This window comes from Meles meles, chromosome 3, assembly GCF_922984935.1.
Source record: "Meles meles chromosome 3, mMelMel3.1 paternal haplotype, whole genome shotgun sequence".
Taxonomy (NCBI): domain Eukaryota; kingdom Metazoa; phylum Chordata; class Mammalia; order Carnivora; family Mustelidae; genus Meles; species Meles meles.
Window position 1 is genome coordinate 183,970,513 of NC_060068.1, and position 22,437 is coordinate 183,992,949.

At 65.6% G+C, this 22,437-nt stretch overlaps 1 protein-coding gene across 2 annotated transcripts in view; it reads left to right on the forward strand.

Moving 5' to 3' along the window:
• The window catches only part of SLC9A3 (solute carrier family 9 member A3), a 43,769-nt gene that overhangs the window by 18,309 nt on the left and 3,023 nt on the right, over positions 1-22,437 (forward strand). Inside the window, exons 2-16 of one of the 2 annotated variants that reach the window (XM_045998937.1) lie at positions 6,806-7,108; positions 10,192-10,352; positions 11,772-11,850; positions 12,450-12,627; positions 13,241-13,461; positions 14,266-14,468; positions 14,871-14,960; positions 15,039-15,109; positions 16,268-16,397; positions 18,317-18,432; positions 19,011-19,140; positions 19,356-19,532; positions 19,717-19,789; positions 20,223-20,336; positions 20,682-20,925. In XM_045998937.1, the coding sequence (XP_045854893.1) occupies positions 6,806-7,108; positions 10,192-10,352; positions 11,772-11,850; positions 12,450-12,627; positions 13,241-13,461; positions 14,266-14,468; positions 14,871-14,960; positions 15,039-15,109; positions 16,268-16,397; positions 18,317-18,432; positions 19,011-19,140; positions 19,356-19,532; positions 19,717-19,789; positions 20,223-20,336; positions 20,682-20,925 (2,290 nt within the window). Of the gene's footprint in view, positions 1-6,805; positions 7,109-10,191; positions 10,353-11,771; positions 11,851-12,449; positions 12,628-13,240; positions 13,462-14,265; positions 14,469-14,870; positions 14,961-15,038; positions 15,110-16,267; positions 16,398-18,316; positions 18,433-19,010; positions 19,141-19,355; positions 19,533-19,716; positions 19,790-20,222; positions 20,337-20,681; positions 20,930-22,437 lie in introns of those variants that run through there. The other variant, XM_045998938.1, reaches the window with a different exon arrangement.

Consider the following 22,437-nt stretch of genomic DNA (forward strand, 5'->3'; position numbering starts at 1 on the left):
AAGTGTTTTTTGGTTTGTGAGCAGCAGGGCAAGTCCTGAAAGGACCCCATTGCTCTCAGAGCTCGGCTCAGGGTCCCGGAAGCAGGGAAGTGGCCGGGCTGGCTGGTCTGACGACAGCTGGGAGCACTCATCCACGACACCCTTGCAGCACGGCCTGCGGGTCAGCGAGACTGTATTTGGGGACACTGTCGATATCTTCACCTCCTGCTCAGGCTTGGCCGCGGACGCACTTCCTGCAGCTCCCACCTGCTGCCTCGTGAGGGGCCGTGGAGGTCAGAGGAGGGGGTCTGCGCCTCTCCTCATGGAGCGGGGAGGGGGCCCAGAGGCAGCCCCATCCTGGGAAAGTGCTGGAGGAACCCCACCCTGGTCTGCAGAGTGGGTCCTGGGACCCACCTGCGGGGGTGCGCGTCTGTGTCTGTCTCTGTGTGTGTCTGTGTGTCTCGGTGTGTGCGCGTGTGTCTGTGGACCTCGGCGTGTGACATTTCAGGTCCAGCCCTGACCTGCTCGTATTACTGAGTGAAGGGTCCCCCGGCTGTGCCTAAGTGCTCCCCACTCTTATCTCAGGGAGGGCTGCCCTGCTCGGTCTGGTCCCCCCGCCGGGCAGCGCTCATCCCGCTCGGCTCGGGCACGTTAAAGTAAAACCAGAGGGATTTACTGTGCTCTCGCGTTTGCGTGGACTCAGCTGAATTTTGTTGTTAAGATCTTGGAGGCAGTGGCCATAGTAGGGCTTGACCCTGGGGGCCCAGCTGCGTCCCGAGGGGGTGTGACGCTGTCGGCAATGACCTTGCCGAGCCCCTGGCACCCACTTGGTCGGGGCGCGCTCCAGCGGCGGCCGGCTGGCCGGCGGGCACCTCCTGACCTTCGGTACCCGTCCAGGGCTCCGTAATTACAGCTAAACCTGTGTGTTCCCGCGTCGCTGCCTTCCCCAGCCGGGCGTCTGTGCTTAATGAGGTGTAACTCTCCCGGCCTCCTGTCCGTTAGCTGTGGGTTAACGTGCCCTTGCTGGAAGGCGCCGGCCACGGCGGTGGGGTGGGGGCGAACCCACCTCACCCCCCGCCCCTGCCGCGGTCTGCGCTCCCTTGGCCCACTTTGGCGTTGTCCTCTCCTGTCCTTGTCACTCTGTTGTGTCCGTCCTGGGACTGTGCACACGTGCTCTCCTGCGTTAGCACCTCAAATATTTGCTGACGGGCGTGGACACCGGTCAGCCGCTGCCCCTCGAGCGGGTGGGGAACCGCCGCTTTCTGCGGGTCTCCGTCCCCGTCGTCGCCCTGCCGCCAGGCCCATCGCGTCTCACAGCCCAGCTGCTGCGTGTGCGGGACCACTGGCCCCCTCCCCCTCGGCAAGACACACGGAGAGGTCAGCGGCCCCTCGAGGTCGCGGCTCCTCGAAGCCTCGCGCGTCCTCTGCCCGTCCAGCCGTCAGGGTTGGCTTCTCCCCAGCAAAAGCAGCGGAAGGTCGCACCACCTGATTGCTTCCCAAGGTCACGGCCACCCTGAGGGCGCGTGGCCTCTCCGTGTCCGCAGCTTAGGTTCTGGGACGGGCCAGATGTGGAGGCCCCAGAGCCCCCCGTTTCCTCCCAGGGTTGCCTTTGCTGGGTCCTTCGGTCTTTGGAGGTGAAGCAAACAGGGTTGGGAGGGAATTAGGATCTTTCCATCTACCATCATCGTCTTGGTGGCCAAGCCCACCTGAGCCCGTGGTCCCTGCAGCGTGGACCGAGGTACTGGTGTTCTGGGGACAGGGACCGTGGTGAGGTGCCTGGCACCCCATTCCTGATCTCCGAACCCCTGCCCTCCCCACTCCCCAGAGGCCCAGACCAGCCAGCAGGGTTGCAGAGTCAGGGGGCCGGGCTGAGACAAACAGCCCCCACCCTGTGTCGGGGATTTCCATGGTGACCAAAAGATGTACAGCGTTGTGGGAAGGATTCGCCCCAGCTGGGAGCCGCATCCCTGCTGGGTCCATCCGCGTTCCCGGCCCGCAACCAGAGCCACAGGGCGCCTCCAGCAGAACTCGGCTTACGGCTCCTAAAATGCCCATTAAGTGCTTAATGGCTGAACCACCGGCAAATTGCCACTTAGAATCAATCGAGGCTTCCGTTTAATTAGCTCATTACGATGCAGCTGCCATCGGAAGGGGTCACAGGTGATGGGGAGAGCCGCCCACAGGCCCGGCCAGTCTCTGGCCAGCCAGACTCGCTCTTGAAGGATTCCCAGCCAGAGACCCCAGCCACTCGACACTGTCCCCCTCCCTCCTGACAGGGCTGGGTGGCAGCCGTGTGCCAAGCCTGGAAGGAACAGCTCCTGCGGGGGGCCAAGCTGCCCACCTGCCAGCTGGGAGTCCCGAATGAGGGTCCCCCCGCCACGCTCTCGGCCCACAGGACAGGGACGGCAGCATCCCACCCTGATCGGTAGCTCTCGTGGGCCCATCCAGGGCAGAAAGTGACCCGGCATCGGCAAATGCAGAGCAAGTGAGGCTGGTCCCGGCAGGACAGAGAAGGGCCTGGCGGCCGAGCGGATGGTGCAGCGAGGGGGAGGGACCCCACCGGGCCAGAGATGTGACCCACGAAACAGAAGGAAAGTCCCCACAGAGCTTACACCCCAGGAAAGACATTCCAGGGGAGACGGAACAGGGAAACGGTTCAGGAGGGTTCTCGTGGGGAAACACGTGGTGTGAGATCAGAGGCGTGACTGCGCTTGGAGCGGGAGCGCTTCGTCTGAGAGATTGCCGCGGGAGCGGGGGCCACAGGGACCCGAGACAGGTGGGGCCGGGGCGGGCAGTCTGGAGGACGAGCGGTGCGGTCTGGGGGCCGCCTCCTGCCCCGGGGTCCAGGACTGCGCTGGGCGTGGGCTCTGGACGCGCACCTGAGACGGGCCGCCATGGCGGGCGGGGGGGAGTCCGCAGGAAGCTGCCCCACACGGAGGGACCGAAGGGACACCCCAGCGCTAGGGGAGACGGGAGTCAGCGTGGAGACCTATCCTTGCTGCGGGGCTGTCCCCCCGGACGGAAAGGTTCTCCCGACAGACGCACCAGACAAGCAAACTGCTGCCCGTCGGCTGGAGCTACAGAAAACCCAGGCCACCCCGTTCCCTGCTCTGTGCTCGCTCAGAGCCCCAGCATGTGCGACCCCTGGACGCCACCCGAGGCCTGACATGGGCGCTGCAGGAAGACGGCCTGGCGCGGGGAAGGAGCCGGAAGGGCGGTGTGAGCGCAGAGAAGCGAGGGGGTTCGGAGCTGACGTTGGTTACTCTCTCTGCGCTTAGGCAAGTCCTTCCGTTCCACAACGATTTTTAAAGATTTTCTTTGCTAAAGCCAAGTGGAACCTTAAAAGTGGGTTAGGAAACCCGGACGTACAAATGGCTTATTCTAGAGCCCTGAACTCAGAAGCCACGAAAGCAAGGCCGGCAAGTTTCCCCACAGATGTCTGCGCCGCCAAAACCCCGTGCAGGAAGGAGAACGTGAGCGACCGCGCCTCGACCTCGACAGTGCGGGGACCAGCCCCGGGCGCCAGCGGCCTCGCCCCCGAGCGAAGGAGCAGCGCGTGCGGGAACAAGCAGCTCGCAGAGAAGGGACGGACCGTCCCCCAGGTGTGGGGAGACGCTCACGGCTCCCTCAGAACAGGACAGTCACACCAAAGCCGGCAGCAGACGCCGCTGCGTCCCCCGCGTGGGCAGCTGTCCCAGGTGCCTCTCTCGGTCGCGGACACGCTCTGGACTGAGACGCACAGGCCCGCCAGCCGCCCAGCAGCCCACGCCCACGCGGTGTGTCCGGCATCGGGGCGCCGGAGGCTGGACCGCCGCGCCTGTCCGCCGTACCGTGTGTGTACTTAGGGTTCTCGGTGAGTAAAAAGCTCGGGCTCCCTCTCCGTCCACTTCCAGGGCTGACTTCGGAGCGGGAGCACCGGGTCTGAAGTCAGCTCGTCTCTCATCCACCCGTTGCCCAAGCTGACGAGATTGTCCGGTGACGGCTGCCACACGGGGATGTGCCTAAGGGCTGGGCCCTGCTGTCCACGCTGTGTCCTCCTGTTAGACAAGCCAGTCCTGGGCACCAGCGGCGAACGGACCAAATCCGGATCCCGTGTGAACCTCTAACTTGGGGAGGGACTGTGACAAAAGCCTGAACCCTCAGCAGTGTGACCCGAGGCCAGCTCTGGGCCTTCCCGCAGTGCGAGGGCATTCGCCACCCATGGTGCTCAGAGCGCGGAAGGACACGCCGTGGACCCCATCCTCGGAGAGGCCCACGCGCCAGTGCTGCTCGGTAGCCAGCCCGGAAAGGCAACGTCCTGACCCTGGAGAGGCGAGAGGGGCATCCAGGAGCTTGTCACAAGCGTGACCCCTTGCGCAGCCCAGCCAGGGGCCACACCTTCTAGAAAGCAGAAGCGTGGTGGGCAGTACAAGGAGCCCCCGTGGCCTTGGGTTTGCGGACAGTCCTGGGGGCAGGAGAGGGCACGGCGTCCACCCCAGAGAAAGGCAACCCTGCCAGCCGCCCTGCCAAGGACAGAGACGCCGAAGCTGAGCGCGACCCCAAGAGGGCCCCGCCTGCGGGACCACCGGCTCTGCACAGGGACCAGGGGCTTCGTTAACACGGCTTCTGGGCGCCAAGCCCGCTGAGACAGAGGGAGTTATGAACCGGCTGTCTCTGGACATGAACAAATGAACAGAGAGGCTCCCAACCGAGGGCACCCATACCCCAGACCTTGCTGTGACAGCCCCGTGCTGGGGTCTGTGAGAAAGCAGAGCCCTTGCAGCCTGGGGTGTGCAGCAGGGCCCAGACTGGCAAGGGCTCTTCGGGCGCCGCTCCCTCTCCTCCCAAAGCATCGGGGAGCCCCCCACCCCCCAACAGGCTTGCTGGCTGCCAGCGCCTTGAACCCAGCTCTGGGGCACCATGTGCCGCCAAGGACTGGGGTCTTGGGTCGACGGTGAGAGGAGAGCCAGGCCCGGGGAGCCCAGTGCTGGACACCTGTCCTCCGCAGCCCGCCCCGGGCCCCTTCCAGACTCAGAGCCCACTCCGCCTTCAGGCAGGCAGAGCCAGGACGCCCCAGTGAGGCCAAAGCCTCAGGATGTTTTCCTGCGACCGGCTTGGGTGGCCCTGAGGGCTTCTAAGGAACCTGCCATCCATCATTCTGGGCAGCCACTGCCTCGTGCCATTTGTCACGCTTGCCCCAGTGTGGTTTGGTCATCATCAGTCACGTGGCAGTGTTGAGGTGCCGGCTTCCCAGGGCCTCCCCATGGGCCTCCCTTCGCCGGCCTCCTGGGAAGCTGTGTCCTGGGGAGCAGGGACGCTGTCTTCACCCGAGCAGTGTGAGAATTTTTGGAAGGAAGCACGGAAGTTGACGAGAGTACAGGGAGTGTGGCCATGGTGGGATCCAGGAGAGACAAGGGCCTTCAGGACGTTGGGGGTGGGGGAAGGGACGCCCAGCGGATTCTCGGATCCCAGAAGCATTAACCCCTTCTGCTGCCACACGCAGAGGCCTGGTCCTTCCCAGAGCACAGTGGCCAAGCGCGTCGGTGACGCTGGGGCACACCGAGAAGGGTCTGTGCAGGCCGTTGGCACTCAGCTTCTCCAGCAGACGTGGCAGACCGTGCAGGAGGGACAGAACAAGCCCTCAGGGAGTCTCCCCCAGAGCCAGCATCCGACCCCCGTGATGACCCCGTTGTTCAACAGGCCCGGGAGGGAGAGCAGCGCTCGGGCAGGCAGCCTGGAGGGAAGGGCAGGTGAGACCAGAGCCCCCCGGGCCCAGTGGGCCAGCCCCCCAAGATAGGCCGGGTCAGCGGGCCGCTGGGACACCGCAGAGGACAGCCCTCCTTGGACTTTCCAAGAAGGCTTCTCCACGCACAGAACCTTGGCGAAGGGGAAGCGAATCACCCCCAGTCTCCCAGAGGCCGCTGGAGCCAGGCTCTCTGGTCCGCATCCCAGTCATGGTGACATCAGGGTCAACATCAGGTTCTCCTCACTGCTCTCCTGCGTCTGCAAACAGGAGAAGTGGCCCCGCAGGTCTGCTTGCTCACCCCTAGCCCACTGTCTCCTCCCCCCTGCAAGCTCGCACAGGGACTATGCAGCTAGTGTCTGGGGGGGACCCGCGAGACCCTGACCCCGAAAGCTCTGTTCCCAGGGGCCTGTGTCCTCCGGAGAGCCAGGAAGGGGCCGGTCCCCCAAAGGCAGGGAAATGCCGCCAGGCCTCAAGCTGGGTACAGGCTCCAGCACCTCCAGACGAGCTGGATGAGGTCCGAGGGCCGATGGTCTCGGCGGGCAGCCCCGTTCAGAGGGCCGGAAGGGGCCATGTGGGGCCTGGGGGCTGTGGGTGCCCTGGGTTCTGCCACCCAGCTCAGGCCTCCTGTTCTCCGGACCTGGAGCTGCCCCTCTGGACTGACTGTGTCACGGGAGGCCGTCCCTGCCCCTGAGCCCACCTCCTCACAGTCTCGTGGGCTGCCCAGGGGAGAGGCGAGACCCCGGGGCAGGTGACCCCGAGCCCTGGCCCCGAGGGGACTGCATGAGTGGAGCCAGAGGGAAGCATCCACAGACCCAGATGTCTGTCCTCTGAGCTGGCAGAACCGCGGCCAGGCTGCCGGCCTGTGGGTCCGCAGAGCCCCTGGCAGACCCCAGAGAGGTGGCTGGCTCGGCCCCTCCCAGGTGCGAGCAGGGAGGCCCAGGAGGTGTGTCCGGCCCCAGCACAGCCGTCTGGCCCGAGGCCTGCAGTCGCTGCGCTTCCAGAAGGAGACCCGCCTGTGGGGGAGGGGGCCTGCGGGGACCCTGGACCCGCCCAGTCCCACGTGGAGGGGTCCCCGTGCCCTGACCGCCCCCTCCCCCACAGGTTTCCATCTGTCGCACAAGGTCACCAGCGTCGTCCCCGAGAGCGCGCTGCTCATCGTCTTGGGCCTGGTGCTGGGCGGCATCGTCTGGGCCGCCGACCACATCGCCTCCTTCACGCTGACGCCCACCGTCTTCTTCTTCTACCTGCTCCCTCCCATCGTGCTGGACGCCGGCTACTTCATGCCCAACCGGCTCTTCTTCGGGAACCTGGGCTCCATCCTGCTGTACGCGGTCGTCGGCACCGTGTGGAACGCGGCCACCACCGGACTGTCCCTCTACGGCGTCTTCCTCAGCGGCCTGATGGGTGAGCGGGCACGGCGTCCACGGGGCGTCCTTGGGGTGGTGGGTGCTGGGGACAGGGTCATCCTCGGGGTGGCGTCCTCGGGGCGGGGTCCCGGGGGTGTCCTGGGGGTGGGCTCTGCGGGAGCAGGGTGCGGGCAGCCCTGCTTAAGGAGGCTCAGGTACGCACAATCCGGACCCGGAGAGGGTGAGCGTTCAGGGTGACGAACCTCACTGGTGGGTTCACTTACCGCCTTGGTATGTTGAAAAGAAGGTTTAATTAGTCAACAACAAGCTGTCTGGGCATCTCCCGGCTGAGGCTCCTGTCCAGCTTGGGAATGAAATCCTGTCCGACCAGGTTAGCGGCGGGCAGGGCGGGTGGGACGGCGCAGCAGCCGTCCCTCCCCGCGGGTGGGTGTGGCTTCCCTGCGCCGAGCACTGGGGTGGGGGCTCCGGCAGAGGCCAGGCCGAGGGCCCCTGGCGCGCACACAGCTGAGCACAAAGATTGGGTCGTTCCCCCCAAGCCTGCAGGAGAAGCCTCCCCCGTGGCTGCCGGGGCATGGGGTCTGTGCGTCCGCGGCGGCTTCCCGGGCTCGTGCCTCCTGCCATCCATGTTCTTAGCTCAGTCCTGGCCAAGAGCCGCCATTATCCACCTGGGAAACTGGAGCAGGCGAGGCCGGGGCTCCCCGAGGCTTGCACAGGAGAGCGTGGCCCGCGTGGGGCTGCGGCCCGTCTGCAGCATGGGGCTGCAGTTGAGCTCCTGGCGTTGGCGGCGACCACGGAGAAGCGGGTGTCGGCGCCTGGACGCCCATCTGTGCGCTCAGCTTTGGCCCCAAACATCCTACCTGCACGGACCAGACTCCTAGGGGTGGGCACGGACAGTGGTTTCCATGTGACTGAAGGAAGTCTGTCTGTCGCTCCCCGGGGGGTTCAGGCCTTGGGATCTTGGTGACCAAAGGGCACGCATGGAGAAAAGGAGGCCACAGGACCCCTGGAGGGAATTGTCGCCTCACCGGGCCCATGTGCCATCTCAGGACTTTGTCCTCAGCCCGTGGGAGCTTGCACACCCCTTTGAGCCTCTGCGGCCGTTTGGCACCATCCCTAGGCCCGACCCAGAGAACCCACCAGGGTGACATGGGGCCGAATGCGCCCGGCCAGACCTCGTGGGCGAGGAAGCCTCCGGTGCTTTCGGTTGCGTCTATCAGTGATGCCCTTACATAGCTGGGCCGTGGCTAGGACGACAGGACCCCTCCGGCCCCTGGACCCAGGGGAAAGTCCCAGGGTTTGGACCAGTAGGCCCTGAGGGGGCCTGTGCTCAGCTCTCGGGACGCAGCTGGCCGAGGGAGGGCATCAGGCAACATCATGGAGCAGAACAGCACCCAGGGGCCAACGCGTCTGTCCTGTCGCCAGACTCCCGGAGCCGGAGCCTGCTGGGGCTGGGGCGCTCGGGCTGTTTGCAGACCAGCGGGCGGGCTCTGAGGTGTGGCTCAAGGCCAGGGAGCACCCGCTGAGGGAAGGTCAGCCTAGCCCAGGCTGCAGGTAGGCCCAGCAGTGGAGACCTTGGGTGGACGTCTGGACGGGCCGGCAGGGGGTTGGCCCTGCAGAGGCTCCAGGCCGTCAGTCAGAGAGGCCCCGTCAGAGGGGTGTGAGCTGAGGCCCTCTTGGCTGTGGTAGAGACAGGGCCCTGGAGCCCACGGCTGGTCGTCGGGAGCCCACAGTGCGGTCCGGCCCTGGAAGACCCTGTGGGTGACGGACTGTCCCACCCGGGAGGAGAGCTGCTGCCTGGACGGCGGCCTTCTGGAAGGGACCACGGGTCTGTCGGGGCCTGTGGACGCTGAGAGGCCATCGAGCCGGGGGATGTTTAAGGAAGGAACACCTCGCAGGGGGTCGCGCATCTGGGAGCCCCGGCGTCTGAAGGCGGCAAGGACTGTTCCCGCCTCCGCCTCACCCGCAGCCTCTGGAGGTGGGAGAGGGAAGCCTGAGAGTCCCCTTCCGAAAGGGACGTTTTCAAGTCACTGGAAGCTGGTTCTAACCTCTGTCGCCACGTCAATACCCAGACTGTGGCACTAGGCTGTGGGGATTTCAGAGCTCACAGGATCCCCCCTCCAGGGTCCTCCCTCTCCATAGACTCAACCTTCTCTCAGGGGCCCTGCCTGGCCCTGAGGCGGAGCCCGGTTCCTGCGGAAGCCCCCCATCCCGGACCTGGAGGCGGCCCTTGGCCCTGAACGGGCGGGCGTCCAGCCCACACGGTTTCCACCTTCCCCACCCCGGTGGGCCCCTGCCACGGCCTAGGCCTGACTGCCCCCTGGGGTCTGTTCAAGCCCACTCAGCCCGGGGAGGAGGTCTTCCTCCAACCGGCCCCCTGAGAGCAGGTGTGTGTCCCGAACAGAGCTGGTACAGGCAACCATAGGCGGGTCCCTGAGCTTTTGTCCAGGGAGGACAGCTGCTGGGGTGTGCCTGTCACCCAGAGCGGCTCTGGAGACTGAGCTGGACCTGGACGGACAGAGACGTTGGAAAGTGCTTCTCGGCGTGACCCTGGGGCCCCTGCAGGAAGCGAGCCAGGCTGAGTTCTGAGGACCTTCTCCTCCAAGTTCCTTCCTCTCCCTCCATCCTCTCCGAGCCCCCATCTCCCTTCTTCTTCCTCAGACCTACCTGGAAACCCCTCCTGTTGGAGGCCCCAGGGTTTCCCCAGACCCTGTGAGGCCTGACTCTCCCCGGCCCCCATCCTTCTCCTATCCTCAGGCTCGTCCTGGTGGCTCTGATCTGGGCCCCTCGTCTGCTTGCAGCAGCCTCCCAGAGGGGAGCAGCCAGGCCCAGGGGAGGGGAAGGGAAGAAGCAGGGCAGTCAGTCCCCACTGGGGTGAGACCCACTGTTCTGGAAGGCTGTGGGAGCCCATGGGAGGGCGGCAGGCAGTGTGACCCAGGTTATCAGAGCCGGCCAGGCCCAGTGCTAAGAGATTCCAAGTCCCCGTCCTGAGAGGCCTCCAACCGAGCCGCCAGCAGGGCAGCGGTCCGAGGCAGCCCCCCAAGGCCCCAAGCCCCTGGCTCCGAGGTCCTCATTCTTTCCAGGCCCCGAAGGGCGCTCGCTGATGGCGCCGCTGTCTCGCAGGGGACCTGAACATCGGACTGCTGGACTTTCTCCTGTTCGGCAGCCTGATCGCCGCTGTGGACCCGGTGGCCGTCCTGGCTGTGTTTGAGGAGGTGCACGTCAACGAGGTCCTGTTTATCATCGTCTTCGGGGAGTCGCTGCTGAACGACGCCGTCACTGTGGTGAGCGGGTGCCGGGCGGGCTCTGGGACTTGGCACAGAGCATCTCAGAACTGCCGGTAGGGAGGACCGCGGTCACTCTGTGACCCGAGAGGGCCGAGGAAGCGGCCTGGAGGACACGCGGAGGCCGGGTCTGAGTAAGGGGCTCGATCTGCTCACAGCTGCGACCGCAGGATCTCCCGTGCCGGCCCCTGGCCCGTGACCTCCCTCGCCTCGCCGCCCGCTAGCCCGAGGGGCCGCCTCTCTGCTCGGCTCTTTGTCCGTTCTCCCGCCTTCGCCGCGGCCGTCTGTCCGCCCCACCGCCCGGGGCCCAGAGCAGGATGCCTCTCTGGGTCCAGACTTGGGGCCGCCCGATCCCGAGTCCCCGGAGGGAGCCGACGGAGAGGCGAACGGCAAGATCTCCTCAGAACCAAGGAGGAGGACGGGCGAGGATGGGCCGTGTGCGCGCGAAGGCGACTCTCTCTTCGGGAGGGAGCATGACCGGCGCCTGGGCAGGCGGGGGCTGGAGGACCCTCTCCCGGCTCGGCTCGGATGCGAGGCCACAGGCGCTGCAGATGGAGCAGAGGCGTCACTGGACGTGGGGATCCATCTCAGAGGCCCAGGCCTCGGAGGTCTCGAAATCCAGCCCTGATCTGGGCCCCGCCCTCCATGCGTGTGAGCTCTGGGTGGCGGAGTGCCGTCCCCACGCAGGCCGGCCGTGCCGTGTCTCCGGCAGCTGCTCCCGGCCCGGGGGCCTGGCCCCTCCAGCCCCTCGCCTCGTGCCGGGGCTTTGCACGCACAACAGATCTGTCTGCAGCAGGGACATCGCCGAGGAGCCCCCTCTCCCGTCCCTCCTGCTGCACACCCTGCCTTTTGGGGTCCTTGGCCCCCTGGAGCAGACCTGGTGAGGCGGCCTTGTGGCCCACAGCAGCCCCTCGGCCTGGTGTGTGGAGCAGCGCGTCATCAGGAGGCCCCTGGCTGAGCCTGGCATACGGCTTTTGAGCTTTTCATCTTGAATATCCCAATGGGTTACAGTTTAAATGAGGACATGCAGAGACATCAAGGGTGTGGTCCCATGACCAGGAGTCAGTGCAGTCGAGAAGTCACGAAAAACGAAATTCTGGCTTCATCTAGGAAAACAAAACAGAATTACATGTGGTGGGGGGCTTTGTGCTTTGCTGAGTGCCGGAAAAGGCCAGGTTTGCTCCTGAAGGTTCCAGTTCCTTCTAGAAGGTTCTGCCTCTCCCATCCCACCTTTGGCTCATCTCTGGCCTTCGTCTTATTGACCACGTTGCCCTGTGGCGGTTTCCTCTCGGTGGACTTTGCTGGCTGCCCCAGGCTGCTCCCTCGAGCCCAAGTCCTCAAGGCCTGGGGCCCGAGTCGGGGAGGGCTGAGCGCCGGTGGAGGGCTGACCCGATGTCATGCTTGTCTCTCTGCTGCCAGGTCCTCTACAACGTGTTTGAATCTTTCGTGACGCTGGGTGGTGACAAGGTGACTGGCGTGGATTGCGTGAAAGGCATAGGTGTGTGGCTGGTGGGCCCGTGCATCTGGGGACTGTGGGGCCGTGTGTCCTCTCCAACATGGGGGGACCACCTGCAGGCATTGGCACCAGGCCTGCCTTGGGGACCCACAGCCTGGGTAGGAAAAGGCATTTCCACTTGGAAGCTTCGGTGAGAGTTCCCACCTGTCCCCAGTGTGTTTCAGGCGCACAATTTCGTTGGGTCCTGGGGAGGCAAGGGCTGCTGTCCCATGAGACCAGCATGTGTGGTTGGAGGACGCGGACCTGGTGTCCTCTGTGGCCCCGAGTGAACAATCCTCTGGGCAGGGACAATGGCAGCCAGGCTGTCCTGGGGGCCCAGGGACAAGCCTGCCCACACTGCCTTCTCGGGCTTTCTCCGTGATGGGTGAGGGGGCCCAGGCCTCCCCGCGCTCCACGTGCCTGCCTGCCTCTCAGGGGAGAACTGGCCTCTTGTTTGCCGAGTTGTTGGTGCCTCTGTGGGGTTCCCGGGCAACCCACGATGAGGAAAGGTCTGGAAGGCTGGCCGGCCGCGCCCACGCGGGCCAGCCGCGCCCGGCCACAAAGGGCCTTTCAGGCGGTTCAGCGGGTGACCTTGCCCACAGTGTCCTTCTTCGTGGTGAGCCTGGGCGGCACGCTGGTGGGGGTCGTCTTCGCCTTCCTGCTCTCGCTGGTGACCCGCTTCACCAAGCACGTGCGCATCATCGAGCCGGGCTTCGTGTTCGTCATCTCTTACCTGTCCTACCTCACGTCCGAGATGCTGTCGCTGTCCGCCATCCTGGCGTGAGTTCCCCATACGCCCATGGCCCAGGCCGCCACAGCCGCGCAGTGTCCGGCGACGCGCTGGCCTGCAGGGGTCGGGGGGCGGGGGGAGGAGGGAGGGGGAGGGGCTAAGGGGGAGGGAGGGGCTGTCCCTGTTCACCCTGCCACTTGCTGGTGTGCGGGGTGGGGGGGTGCCCCTCCCTTCCCGGGGCACCGCCCTCCCTTCACTCCAGCCTGGTCCGCCTGGCCCACTCCCCGCGCGGGGCGAGCAGTCACGTGGGGGTGAAGAATCTGGTCCATTCAGGCTCTAAAGCGGGAGTTGGCGTTTTCACAGAGTTGTCCTTGAGCGCTGCCCACACACAGCCTCTTCTGGCTGCCCCGGGCAGGAGGCTGGCCAACACCCTGTGACCCAAATCTGCCCCAGCAGCCCCCGCACTCAAGAGCCAGCTGCCGCCGGAGTGTGGAAGACCCTGGGGCAGGCCACTGGGGGCTCAGGGTTCAGGTCTTGGGGTGTGGAGAGGCCCAGCCCCAAGCCGAGGGTCGGTCGGTGCGGGGGGTGCGCGCCCGGGCCCCAGGCCCAGGCCCGGTGCAGACGGGGTCTCGGCCCCAGGCTCACCGCTCATCCCGTCCCCAGCATCACCTTCTGCGGCATCTGCTGCCAGAAGTACGTGAAGGCCAACATCTCGGAGCAGTCGGCCACCACCGTGCGCTACACCATGAAGATGCTGGCCAGCGGGGCCGAGACCATCATCTTCATGTTCCTGGGCATCTCGGCTGTGAACCCCCTCATCTGGAAGTGGAACACGGCCTTCGTGCTCCTGACCCTGGTCTTCATCTCCGTGTACCGGGCTGTCGGTGAGGCTGCTGGGGGATGGTGGGGAAGAGGGGGCGGGGGGGAAGATGCCGGGGATGCCGGGGAGATGGGCAGTGGAGGGGACAGGATGGGGGAGGGGGAGGAGGGGGAGGGGCGGCAATGACAGGGATGCGAGGGGGCTCTGGGTGTTGGAGGCTGAGGGTCGATGGTGGGGCAGTGGGGATGGTGAGGACAGTGGGAGGTGGACCGTGGGGACCGGCTGTGGGGAGGCTGTGGAGGGTTCGGGGCTCCCTGGGGAGTCGCAGCATGGCCAGGTCATGGTTATCTGCACTGAAGTTTCAGGCTTGCTTCCTGGCCTTGTCACCCTGAGATGGTGATAGCATAGGCGGGGGGCAGGGCAGAAAGTTCTAGAACCTGGGGGAACCCATTTGGTGTCCCCTCGACTCGCTCTGGATGTCATCATTGAGGACGCTGTGAGGTGGGAGGCCTCTTGCCCGCTGTGACCCTTGTGGCCCGCTGCTGGGGTACGGGCTGGGGTGGGACCAGCATCGGCTCTCGAGTCCTCAGCGGGGGCTGCCAGAGTGCGGCAGGGTTGGTGGTCCTAGGACATGAGGCCTCCTTCGCTGCCTGGGTCACAGGGCAGGTCGGACCCGCTGGCCGGGAGAGAGCAGGTATGCAGGGAGGCGGTGTGCTGAGAGCAGGGCCGCAGGGCGCGGTCTCCTGACACGCTCAGCGGGAGCCGGACCCTCACCGCCGAGCAGGGGATTCCAGGAGGGGGCGAGGGGGCTCCTGGAGCGCGGGAGCATGGCGGGGGGTGGGGGCGCTCAGTGCATCCCTGCCGGCAGGTGTCGTCTTGCAGACCTGGGTCCTGAACCGGTACCGGATGGTGCAGCTGGAGATCATAGACCAGGTGGTCATGTCCTACGGCGGCCTGCGCGGGGCCGTGGCCTTCGCTCTGGTCGTCCTTCTGGATGAGAATAAGGTGAAGGAGAGGAACCTGTTCGTCAGCACGACCATCATCGTGGTCTTCTTCACGGTCATCTTCCAGGTAGGCTGAGAGCCCGCCCCTGCCCATCCGCCGACCTCGCCAGGCCGGCCCTACGTGGGGACCAGCCTCTCCAGCCTCCAGGCCCTAATTGCTTTTTACTATTTTAGTAACTAGGAGCCGTTTTGTAGGTTTTCATGCAGCCCCACAGGGGATGCAGCACGATTTGGCCTAAAAACGTCCTTCCCGCGCCGCCCCGGCTAACGAAGCCCCAGTTAGTATTTTGTGGACCAGATGCACAGGGGGGTGTCCCCTCCCCCTTGCTCTCGGACAGTCTGAGAGCTGGCTCCCCCCCCACCCCCGAGCAGGGTCGTGTCCGTGTGCACTCACACACGGGGGGCTCGGTGGGCCGGGCGGGACCCTGGGCTGGAGCCCGCCTGCCTCCAGGGTCGACCCGTCTTCCAGGGCCTGACCATCAAGCCCCTGGTGCAGTGGCTGAAGGTGAAAAGGAGCGAACATCGGGAGCCCAAACTCAACGAGAAGCTGCACGGCCGGGTAGGGGCCGGCGGCCGGGGGGGGCGGGGCACTTGTTTCCTCCAAGGGAAGCTGACCCACATCTCTCTCCTGCGAAAGGCTTTCGACCACATCCTTTCAGCCATCGAGGACATATCGGGGCAAATTGGACACAACTACCTCCGCGATAAGTAAGTGGCTGCAGGTGCCCCCGGCTGGGCTGCAATGGGAACATTTGGAGGCGTGTCCCTTCACTGTCCGCTTCCCTCCCTCTGCCTTTCACGGGAGGACCACGGGGTAGAAAGAGCCGGTCTTCCCCATAAGGCAGCCTTGCAGAGCGCTCGCTAACCGAAGAGCTCTGCCTTCAGCAGGAGCCAGGCGGTTGCTTGCCCGACTGTCTGAGACCCCCACCCTCGGGACTCCTGTTCCCCCGAACTCCCTCCTCTCCCTGGGACTGCCCCTCCCCCATCCCCCTACTGCCCCTGGAATCTCTCCTCCTGGACACCCTCCAGGTGTTCCTCCTCTAGGAAACCCTCTCCCTCTGGACCCCTTCCTTCCTCCGGTATTCCGCCCCTCCCAGGACCCCCCTGGGGACCCTCTGCCTCTGGAGCCCGTCATCCTGGAGCTCCTCCTTCCCCGGAGGCCCCCCTCCCCCCAGGACTCTCCCAGCCTCCCCCCCCAGCGGATCCCTCTCTTCCCCCTTCCCCACCGTGTCCGTCTAGCCATGGCCGCTGGGCTTCGGCTAGATGATCCTCCTCAATTCTCACCCGGCTACCCGCTCTTCTGACCCACAGGCCCGGCCATACCCTAACTGGCTTGGACTGAAAGCCTCCTTCCCAGAAGCCTGGGTCTCTCCTAGTGTGGGGGCTGGGGGCTTCCTCCTCCCCAGCCCATGCCTCTGCAGGCCAAATGTGTGCTCGTTTCCCTGGAGCCAGGCCCCCAGGGCCCTGCCCTCACCCGGCCTCGGCCTTTCCAGAGGGCTAGGTAGTCAGCTGGAAAGCTTAGTGTCGTGTTAAAGGAGAAAACGGAGTCCGGAATTTGACATACATTCTGGTGGCCCGTGCCTTCAGATGGGAAGGGAGGGACAGAGCACAGATGGAGAAATAACACCCCGAGGGCTGTTCCTTTTATGGTAAAAGTCAGCGTTGTGAGCTTACTTGCTACAGTAAGTGCACATCAGGGTTGGTAGGAGGGGGCGTCTCCTGTGTCTGTCCCTGGGAGACCGTGTCCCTGCGAGTCTGGGCGGTGGGAGGAGGCAGGCCCCCCACATGCTGCCAGGGTCTGCGTCTGTCCTGGGGCCTTGCCCACAGCCAATTAAGTGCTGACATCGTGTTGGTTTGGCCCCCCAGGTGGTCCAATTTTGATAGGAAATTCCTCAGCAAAATCCTCATGAGGCGGTCGGCACAGAAGTCTCGAGATCGGATCCTGAACGTTTTCCACGAGCTCAACTTGAAAGACGCTATCAGCTATGTGGCTGAGGTACCAGAACATTCCGTCTGCTCTCCTGTCAGAGTTGGTGGCTGAAACAACACCCAGCCGTGGGGTGTGGGCAGCCATTGGGGTCTGGGGCCGTGGGCCAGGGAGGGAAGGCCCTGCACCCCAAGGCCCAGGCGGGAGCGTGCTGGGACTCCACAAGTTCACCACGCAAAGCTCCTGGGTCTGCCAGCACCCCGAGGACGGCTGTGGGAGCTGAGACACAGAGGCCTCCCTGCGGCTCTCGGGACACTCCGTGGTCTGGTGGGTCTGAGACGGAAAACAAGCAGGGCGTACGGAGTCGTGTCCCCCGACATGTAGGTGCACGCACGTTCATGCATGTCCACGCATGCACAGCCACGGACACAGAGGGGAGAGCAGGAAGGAGGTCGTGCATCCTGTGGGGTCACAGGGGACACACCTGCGACCAGGCTGAGTTCCAAGGTCCCTGCAGTGAGCACGCACAGAACACCTGCCTTCTGTAGGCAAATGAATCCACCTCAGGTGTTCGGGGCTGATGGGCCAGAGGGGCTCCCCGCTAAGCAGCAGCCAGCGCCTACAGCGTGGGGTCAGTGAGGGGCTCGGGGAGCACATGGCAGATGAGGGACCAGCCCTGCCCCGCGGGCTGCACGGTGACTCTCCGGACCTCACTGTCTTGGAGGCTGCACCAGCCCGCAGCCACTCAGTCAGGACTCGGGAGGAGTCCTAGCAGGTGTCGGGACTCCTCCTGGGACATACATTCCAGCTGGCCCCTCCCCAGGGGCCACATACCTCCAGGCAGGGCACACATGTGACAGTGACCTGCCCTTTGCCTTGATCAGCTGGCTACCTTTGCCCCATATGTATGCCCTGGGCCCCGAGGTCACCTGGCGCCTCACCAGCCCGGGCCTACTCAGCCTGGGGAGCTAGGGCTTTGCACGTCCATCCCAGCAAACCTCACGGACCTCATCCAGAGGGCACAGCCAGGGCCCTGGAAGAATCCGTTCCTTCAAAGAGGAGCATGAGTCCTGTCCCCAGCGGGCTTGTCCACACCAAACGTGCAGCCTGATGCCCCAACACAACCAGGGGTCCCTCCAAGACAGATGGATGCAGGGGAAGGCGCCTCTACACCATCGGCCAAGCTAATGTCAGCGTGCTCCCCCTGGAGCCCCAGCCCACAGCCCCAGGCACTGGGAGGGACGAGGTCCCCTGCTGTCTGCACCTCTGGCCCTGGGCTGGGCGGTGCTGTGCTTGGATCTCTGCCCTTTGGCTCTGCAGAGGCTTCCGTGTCCTCTGAGCCTGCATGGACGGGCAGGGGGGCTGTCCTGCCAGTGCGCACAGTGACATCCCCTTCTGCTGGTGAGCCCTGTCTCTCGTGGGCACCCTGATGCCCCGAGCCCCCACGTGAGAGATGCAGGCTGCGGGTAGCGTCCCCATCCTGCGGCACACTGACTGTGCCCCTCCAGCGACACGGGCTCCTCCCCGCTCCGGACTGGCTCTGCCTGCAGCCGGGATGGCATGTGCTCCTGGCTGGGCCTCTGGGCCTCCCTCCCCGCCACATCGGGCCCTGACCCTGGCGCCCTCCCAGACCCACGCCCGCCCCGAGGACAGTGGCTGTTTTCCACTTCCGTTCACTCTATGTGACCTCAGTCTCACTCAGTTCTGGACAGAGGCTGGGGGTTCCCCTCTCAGAGCAGCCGGGTAGGAGTCCCCAGTGGGGACAGGGGACACCTCCCCAGTCTGGGGGGAGCGGCAATGTTTCCTGATGCCCTCTGCCCACCGGATGAAGATGGGAAGATCCTTCATGGGATGAAGGACCCATGGTCCTGTCTTCACTTTCCCCTTCCACCTACCAGCCGCCAACTGCTCAGCACGGCCTTACCAGCTCTCCAGGGGCCGGCAGTCGCCCGGCATCAAGGCGCTGATCAGCTCTCTCCTCCCCACAGGGAGAGCGCCGTGGGTCCCTGGCCTTCATCCGCTCCCCCAGCACCGACAACATGGTCAACGTGGACTTCAGCACACCACGGCCCTCCACCGTGGAGGCCTCTGTCTCCTACCTCCTGTACGTCTCCCATTCCCCTGGGGTCCGACAGAAGAGGCCCCCCCCCCGCCTGCCCCCTCCCGCCATGACCCAGGAGGCTGCTCTGGGCAGGGGTCTCACCTGACCCGCACATCCCAGGCCCTCCCGGTCACAGGCAGCAGGGCCCCTGTGGACAGTCAGTAGCCTGTGGGCCTCTGGGGGCCCCTGAGAGTCATAAGTGGGTGGAGTAGAGGCCCCGGACTGGACCCTGGGCTCAGGTGTTTCCTGCTACAAACGCACCTGTAGGCAATGTTCGCATCCACCAGATGGGAGACGGAGAGGAGAGGGTGCTGGCAGGACCGAACAGAGATCTGTGCCCGAGGCCTCACCCCCGCCACTCCTCCCTCCGCGGGGCCCCGGCCACGGGCCTCCTGCTCTGTCCGGCTGCACAGCGGGGGCTGCGCCAGCTGGGGGAGGCGTGCGGAGGGCAGGGGGCACTGGCTGTGTGCGGGGCAGGTTCCCGGGGGGTCCATCCCAGGACCAGCCTCCTGGGGTTGGTGGCGCCCAGGCTCAGGGGCCGAGGGCAGGGCAGGTGGGCGATCACGGCGGCCCCCACGCAGGAGGGAGAACGTGAGTGCCGTGTGCCTGGACATGCAGTCGCTGGAGCAGAGGAGGAGGAGCATCCGCGACACGGAGGACATGGTCACGCACCACACCTTGCAGCAGTACCTGTACAAGCCTCGGCAGGAGGTGGGCGTGCGGGGCGTGGGGGGGGCAGAGCCCGGGCCCCCCTCCTCTGGGACGGCCTCGAGGGCTGGCGGGGGGCGGGGGCTCAGCCTCGCCGCCAGGTCCCCGGGTGCTCTCGCCCCTGCGTCCTTCCGGCTGGGGATGCTAGTGCGGCCGCGAGGCCGGGAGCAGCCGTGCCAGGTGCCCCCGCTGTGACCGTCCCGCGGCCTCTCCCCCAGTACAAGCATCTGTACAGTCGGCACGAGCTGACCCCGAACGAGGACGAGAGGCAGGACAAGGAGATCTTCCACAGGACCATGCGGAAGCGCCTGGAGTCCTTCAAGTCCGCCAAGCTGGGCGTCAACCCGAGCAAGAAGGCAGCAAAGCTCTACAAGAGGGAGCGCGCCCAGAAGCGGGTGAGGGCAGGGGGACTTGGGGTGCCCTGGGGCTTGGGGTCACCCCGGGGCACCCCCAGAGACAGGCCAGGGCGGGCCCCGGAGGGCTCCCCGGGCAGCGCAGCAGGGGCTCGTCTGGGACCGGCTGGGGAGGTCGGGGTCTGGGTGTAGCTGTGCCCGTTAACAGTTTCCCTTTGTTTCTCAGAGGAACAGCAGCATTCCCAACGGGAAACTGCCCCTGGAGAGCCCCATGAACAATCTCACCATTAAGGAGAAAGGTACTGGGGGGCGCAGTGGAGCGCTCAGCAGGGGGCCCAGAGACACAGGCCACGGGGCAGGGGGCCCAGAGCGCTGTCTGGCCAGAGACCCTTCCCCCTGGCAGCCAGGACCCTCCACGGGGTCCTCCAGTCCCACCCTGGGTGGGGGCTGCTGCGGGAGGAGCGGGGACCACGGGGCTGGCCACGCACCCTGGCTCCCGTGTTCCGGGGAAGACCAGCCGCGGCCCCTTCGCTCTGCCCGCCCTGTGCGGACATGGCCGTCCGGGCACTGCCAGCCAGCCAGCGGCCCAGAAGAGGGTAGGGAGCGCCGTGTGCGTGATGACACGGTGGCCCGGTGACAGCCCTCGGAGTGCTCTGCAGGGTAGTCAGGGGCACGACCCCGGTGGCCGTGTGCCCAGTCCCCTTCCCTCATGCTGCCCTCCCTTGCCACCAGATTTGGAACTTTCAGACCCCGAGGAGGCCCCGGACCACGGTGCTGAAATGGGTGGGGGGATCGAGTTCCTGGCAAACATCACACAGGACACCACGGCCACAGACTCCCCGTCAGGTGAGCGGCGGGGTCAGCCCTCCCTGGGCCGCAGGTGTGAGTGTGGTCATTGGCCGCTGATGGGCGCGGCGGGACCTGGGAGGCTGAGTGCTGGGTCCGTGTGGGTGTGAGTTCTGGGGTGGGGGGGCACGGGGTCTCTGCTCCAGAGAATGGAGCGGTTGAGTGTCCTGCCTGCTGCGCAGAGACAGAATGGGGTGCGAGGCCTGGAACCCCAGAGACCTTCCAGGTGACCTTCCAGGTGTCGGTGGCAGGACGAGCTGACGTTGGACACCGAGGGCAGTGCCCTCCCTCCCTGCCATCCCAGGTTCAGCTGGGAATCTGACCAGTCGCTGCCCTTTCTCCTAGGAATTGACAACCCTGTGTTCTCCCCGGATGAGGACCTGAGCATCCTCTCCAGGGTGCCACCCTGGCTGTCCCCTGGGGAGACGGTGGTGCCCTCCCAGAGGGCCCGTGTGCAGATCCCCTGCTCTCCAGGCAACTTCCGCCGCCTGGCGCCCTTCCGCCTCAGCAACAAGTCCGTGGACTCCTTTCTGCAGGCTGATGGCCCCGAGGAGCAGCCCCACAGGACCCTCCCTGAGTCCACGCACATGTAACTCCTGACCCCGCCCACCCGCCTGACGGCCGCTCTCTCCTCAGCTCCTCCCCTAGCCAGCTGCCTCTCTGGCTCTGGACCTGAACCTCTGCAGACCCTCTCCAGCAGCTCTGACTCCTTCTCAGCCTCTTTTCCAGCTGCGCATTCCTAGGACGTCCCCGAGACGTTGGGACCCAGAGCTGTTTGAGGATCTCTTTAGCCCTGTGCTAAGCCCGCGAATCTCAGTCTTAGCTCAGAGGGAACTGAGCGCCGGGCTGGGTGGGGGCTGCGAGGCAACATCTGTTTTTCTCCCTAAAGGCCTGGGGCTTTGTGGAAAGTGCCTGTAACAGAAGTGGGTCCAGAAGAGCAACAGGCCCTTTCAACCTCGTACAGGGGGGAGCTCAGCGCAAGGGTACAAGGAAGTGGAGGGCAGGCCATGAGCCAGCCAAGCAGGCCAGTGCTCCTCTCAGGAGAGAAGTCAGGGGTTGGGGGTGGGGGTGAGGGGGTAAGGCAGGGGTGGAGGCAGGGGGTAGTGAGGGGCAAGGCAGGGTTGGGAGACAGGGGGGAGGCACCTGTTCAGCAGGGGCTTCCAGGCCTTCTTGCTGGGTCCCTAGAAGGTGCTGGGACCACTTTACCTTCCGTAGGGAAGAGGGTTGACACCTTTGTGCAAGGTTTTGGGTTCATTCCTCGTTTCCTTTGGGCGCTTGGTGTGCACTTGGGAGGGAACAGGAAGCAGACCTTCCCCCGGCGCAGGAGGGGTCTCACAAAGGCACTTTCCCAGGCATTTCAACGGAAGCAGGACCTCCTTGTTCTTCTCTCCCGTGGGTGCCTGGAGAGGGTGTCCAGCTCAGGAGAGGCGGGCCGTGCCTGCGGGGGGCTGTTCTAGCAAGCCTGGCGGGCTGCCCGGGGCAGCGTTCTCTCGATGCATGAAGCCGCTTTCTCGGGATGTTGCAGGGACTAGGAGAGTTTGTGGAAACGCCTGTGGGCAGGGCTTTCGTCTGGGGCTTCCGCTGCTCCTCTGCCTCTGAACCCCGTAACCTCCTCTTCCTTGAGCCTCCTGAACCTCGAACCACTCTCTTCCTTGAACTCTGCTTGTCCTAGAGCCCCGCACTGTGTGTCTGGAGAGGCCCCGGGGCCATGACCACTCCTGGGCAGGGGGGCTGCATCCCGCGGGCCTGACACTGAGCGCAGCCTGTGGTCGCGGAGCCCGTGGGGGGGGCTGCAGAGGCAGGTCCTCAGCTGACCCTGTCACTGTGGACCTGGCTGGCCACGGCCAGGCCGCGGCCTCTGAGTGTCCCGCAGCATCCCGGGGAGTGGGCGGGGCGCAGGCTGGGTGTGTGGGCTGCGCGGCCACCTGGAAGATTAGCGGGAAGGTTTGGGCCCGGACTGTCCCTGTGAGTCCTGCACCTGCGCAGGGGCGGGGCGGTCCCCCGGGAAGGCGGGCGATGCCCCCGGCCCGCAGGCAGGCTCCGGCCTCCGGCCGACCCGGAAAAGGCCTGGCAGTCCGGCTCGGGCCCGGGAGCCTCACCG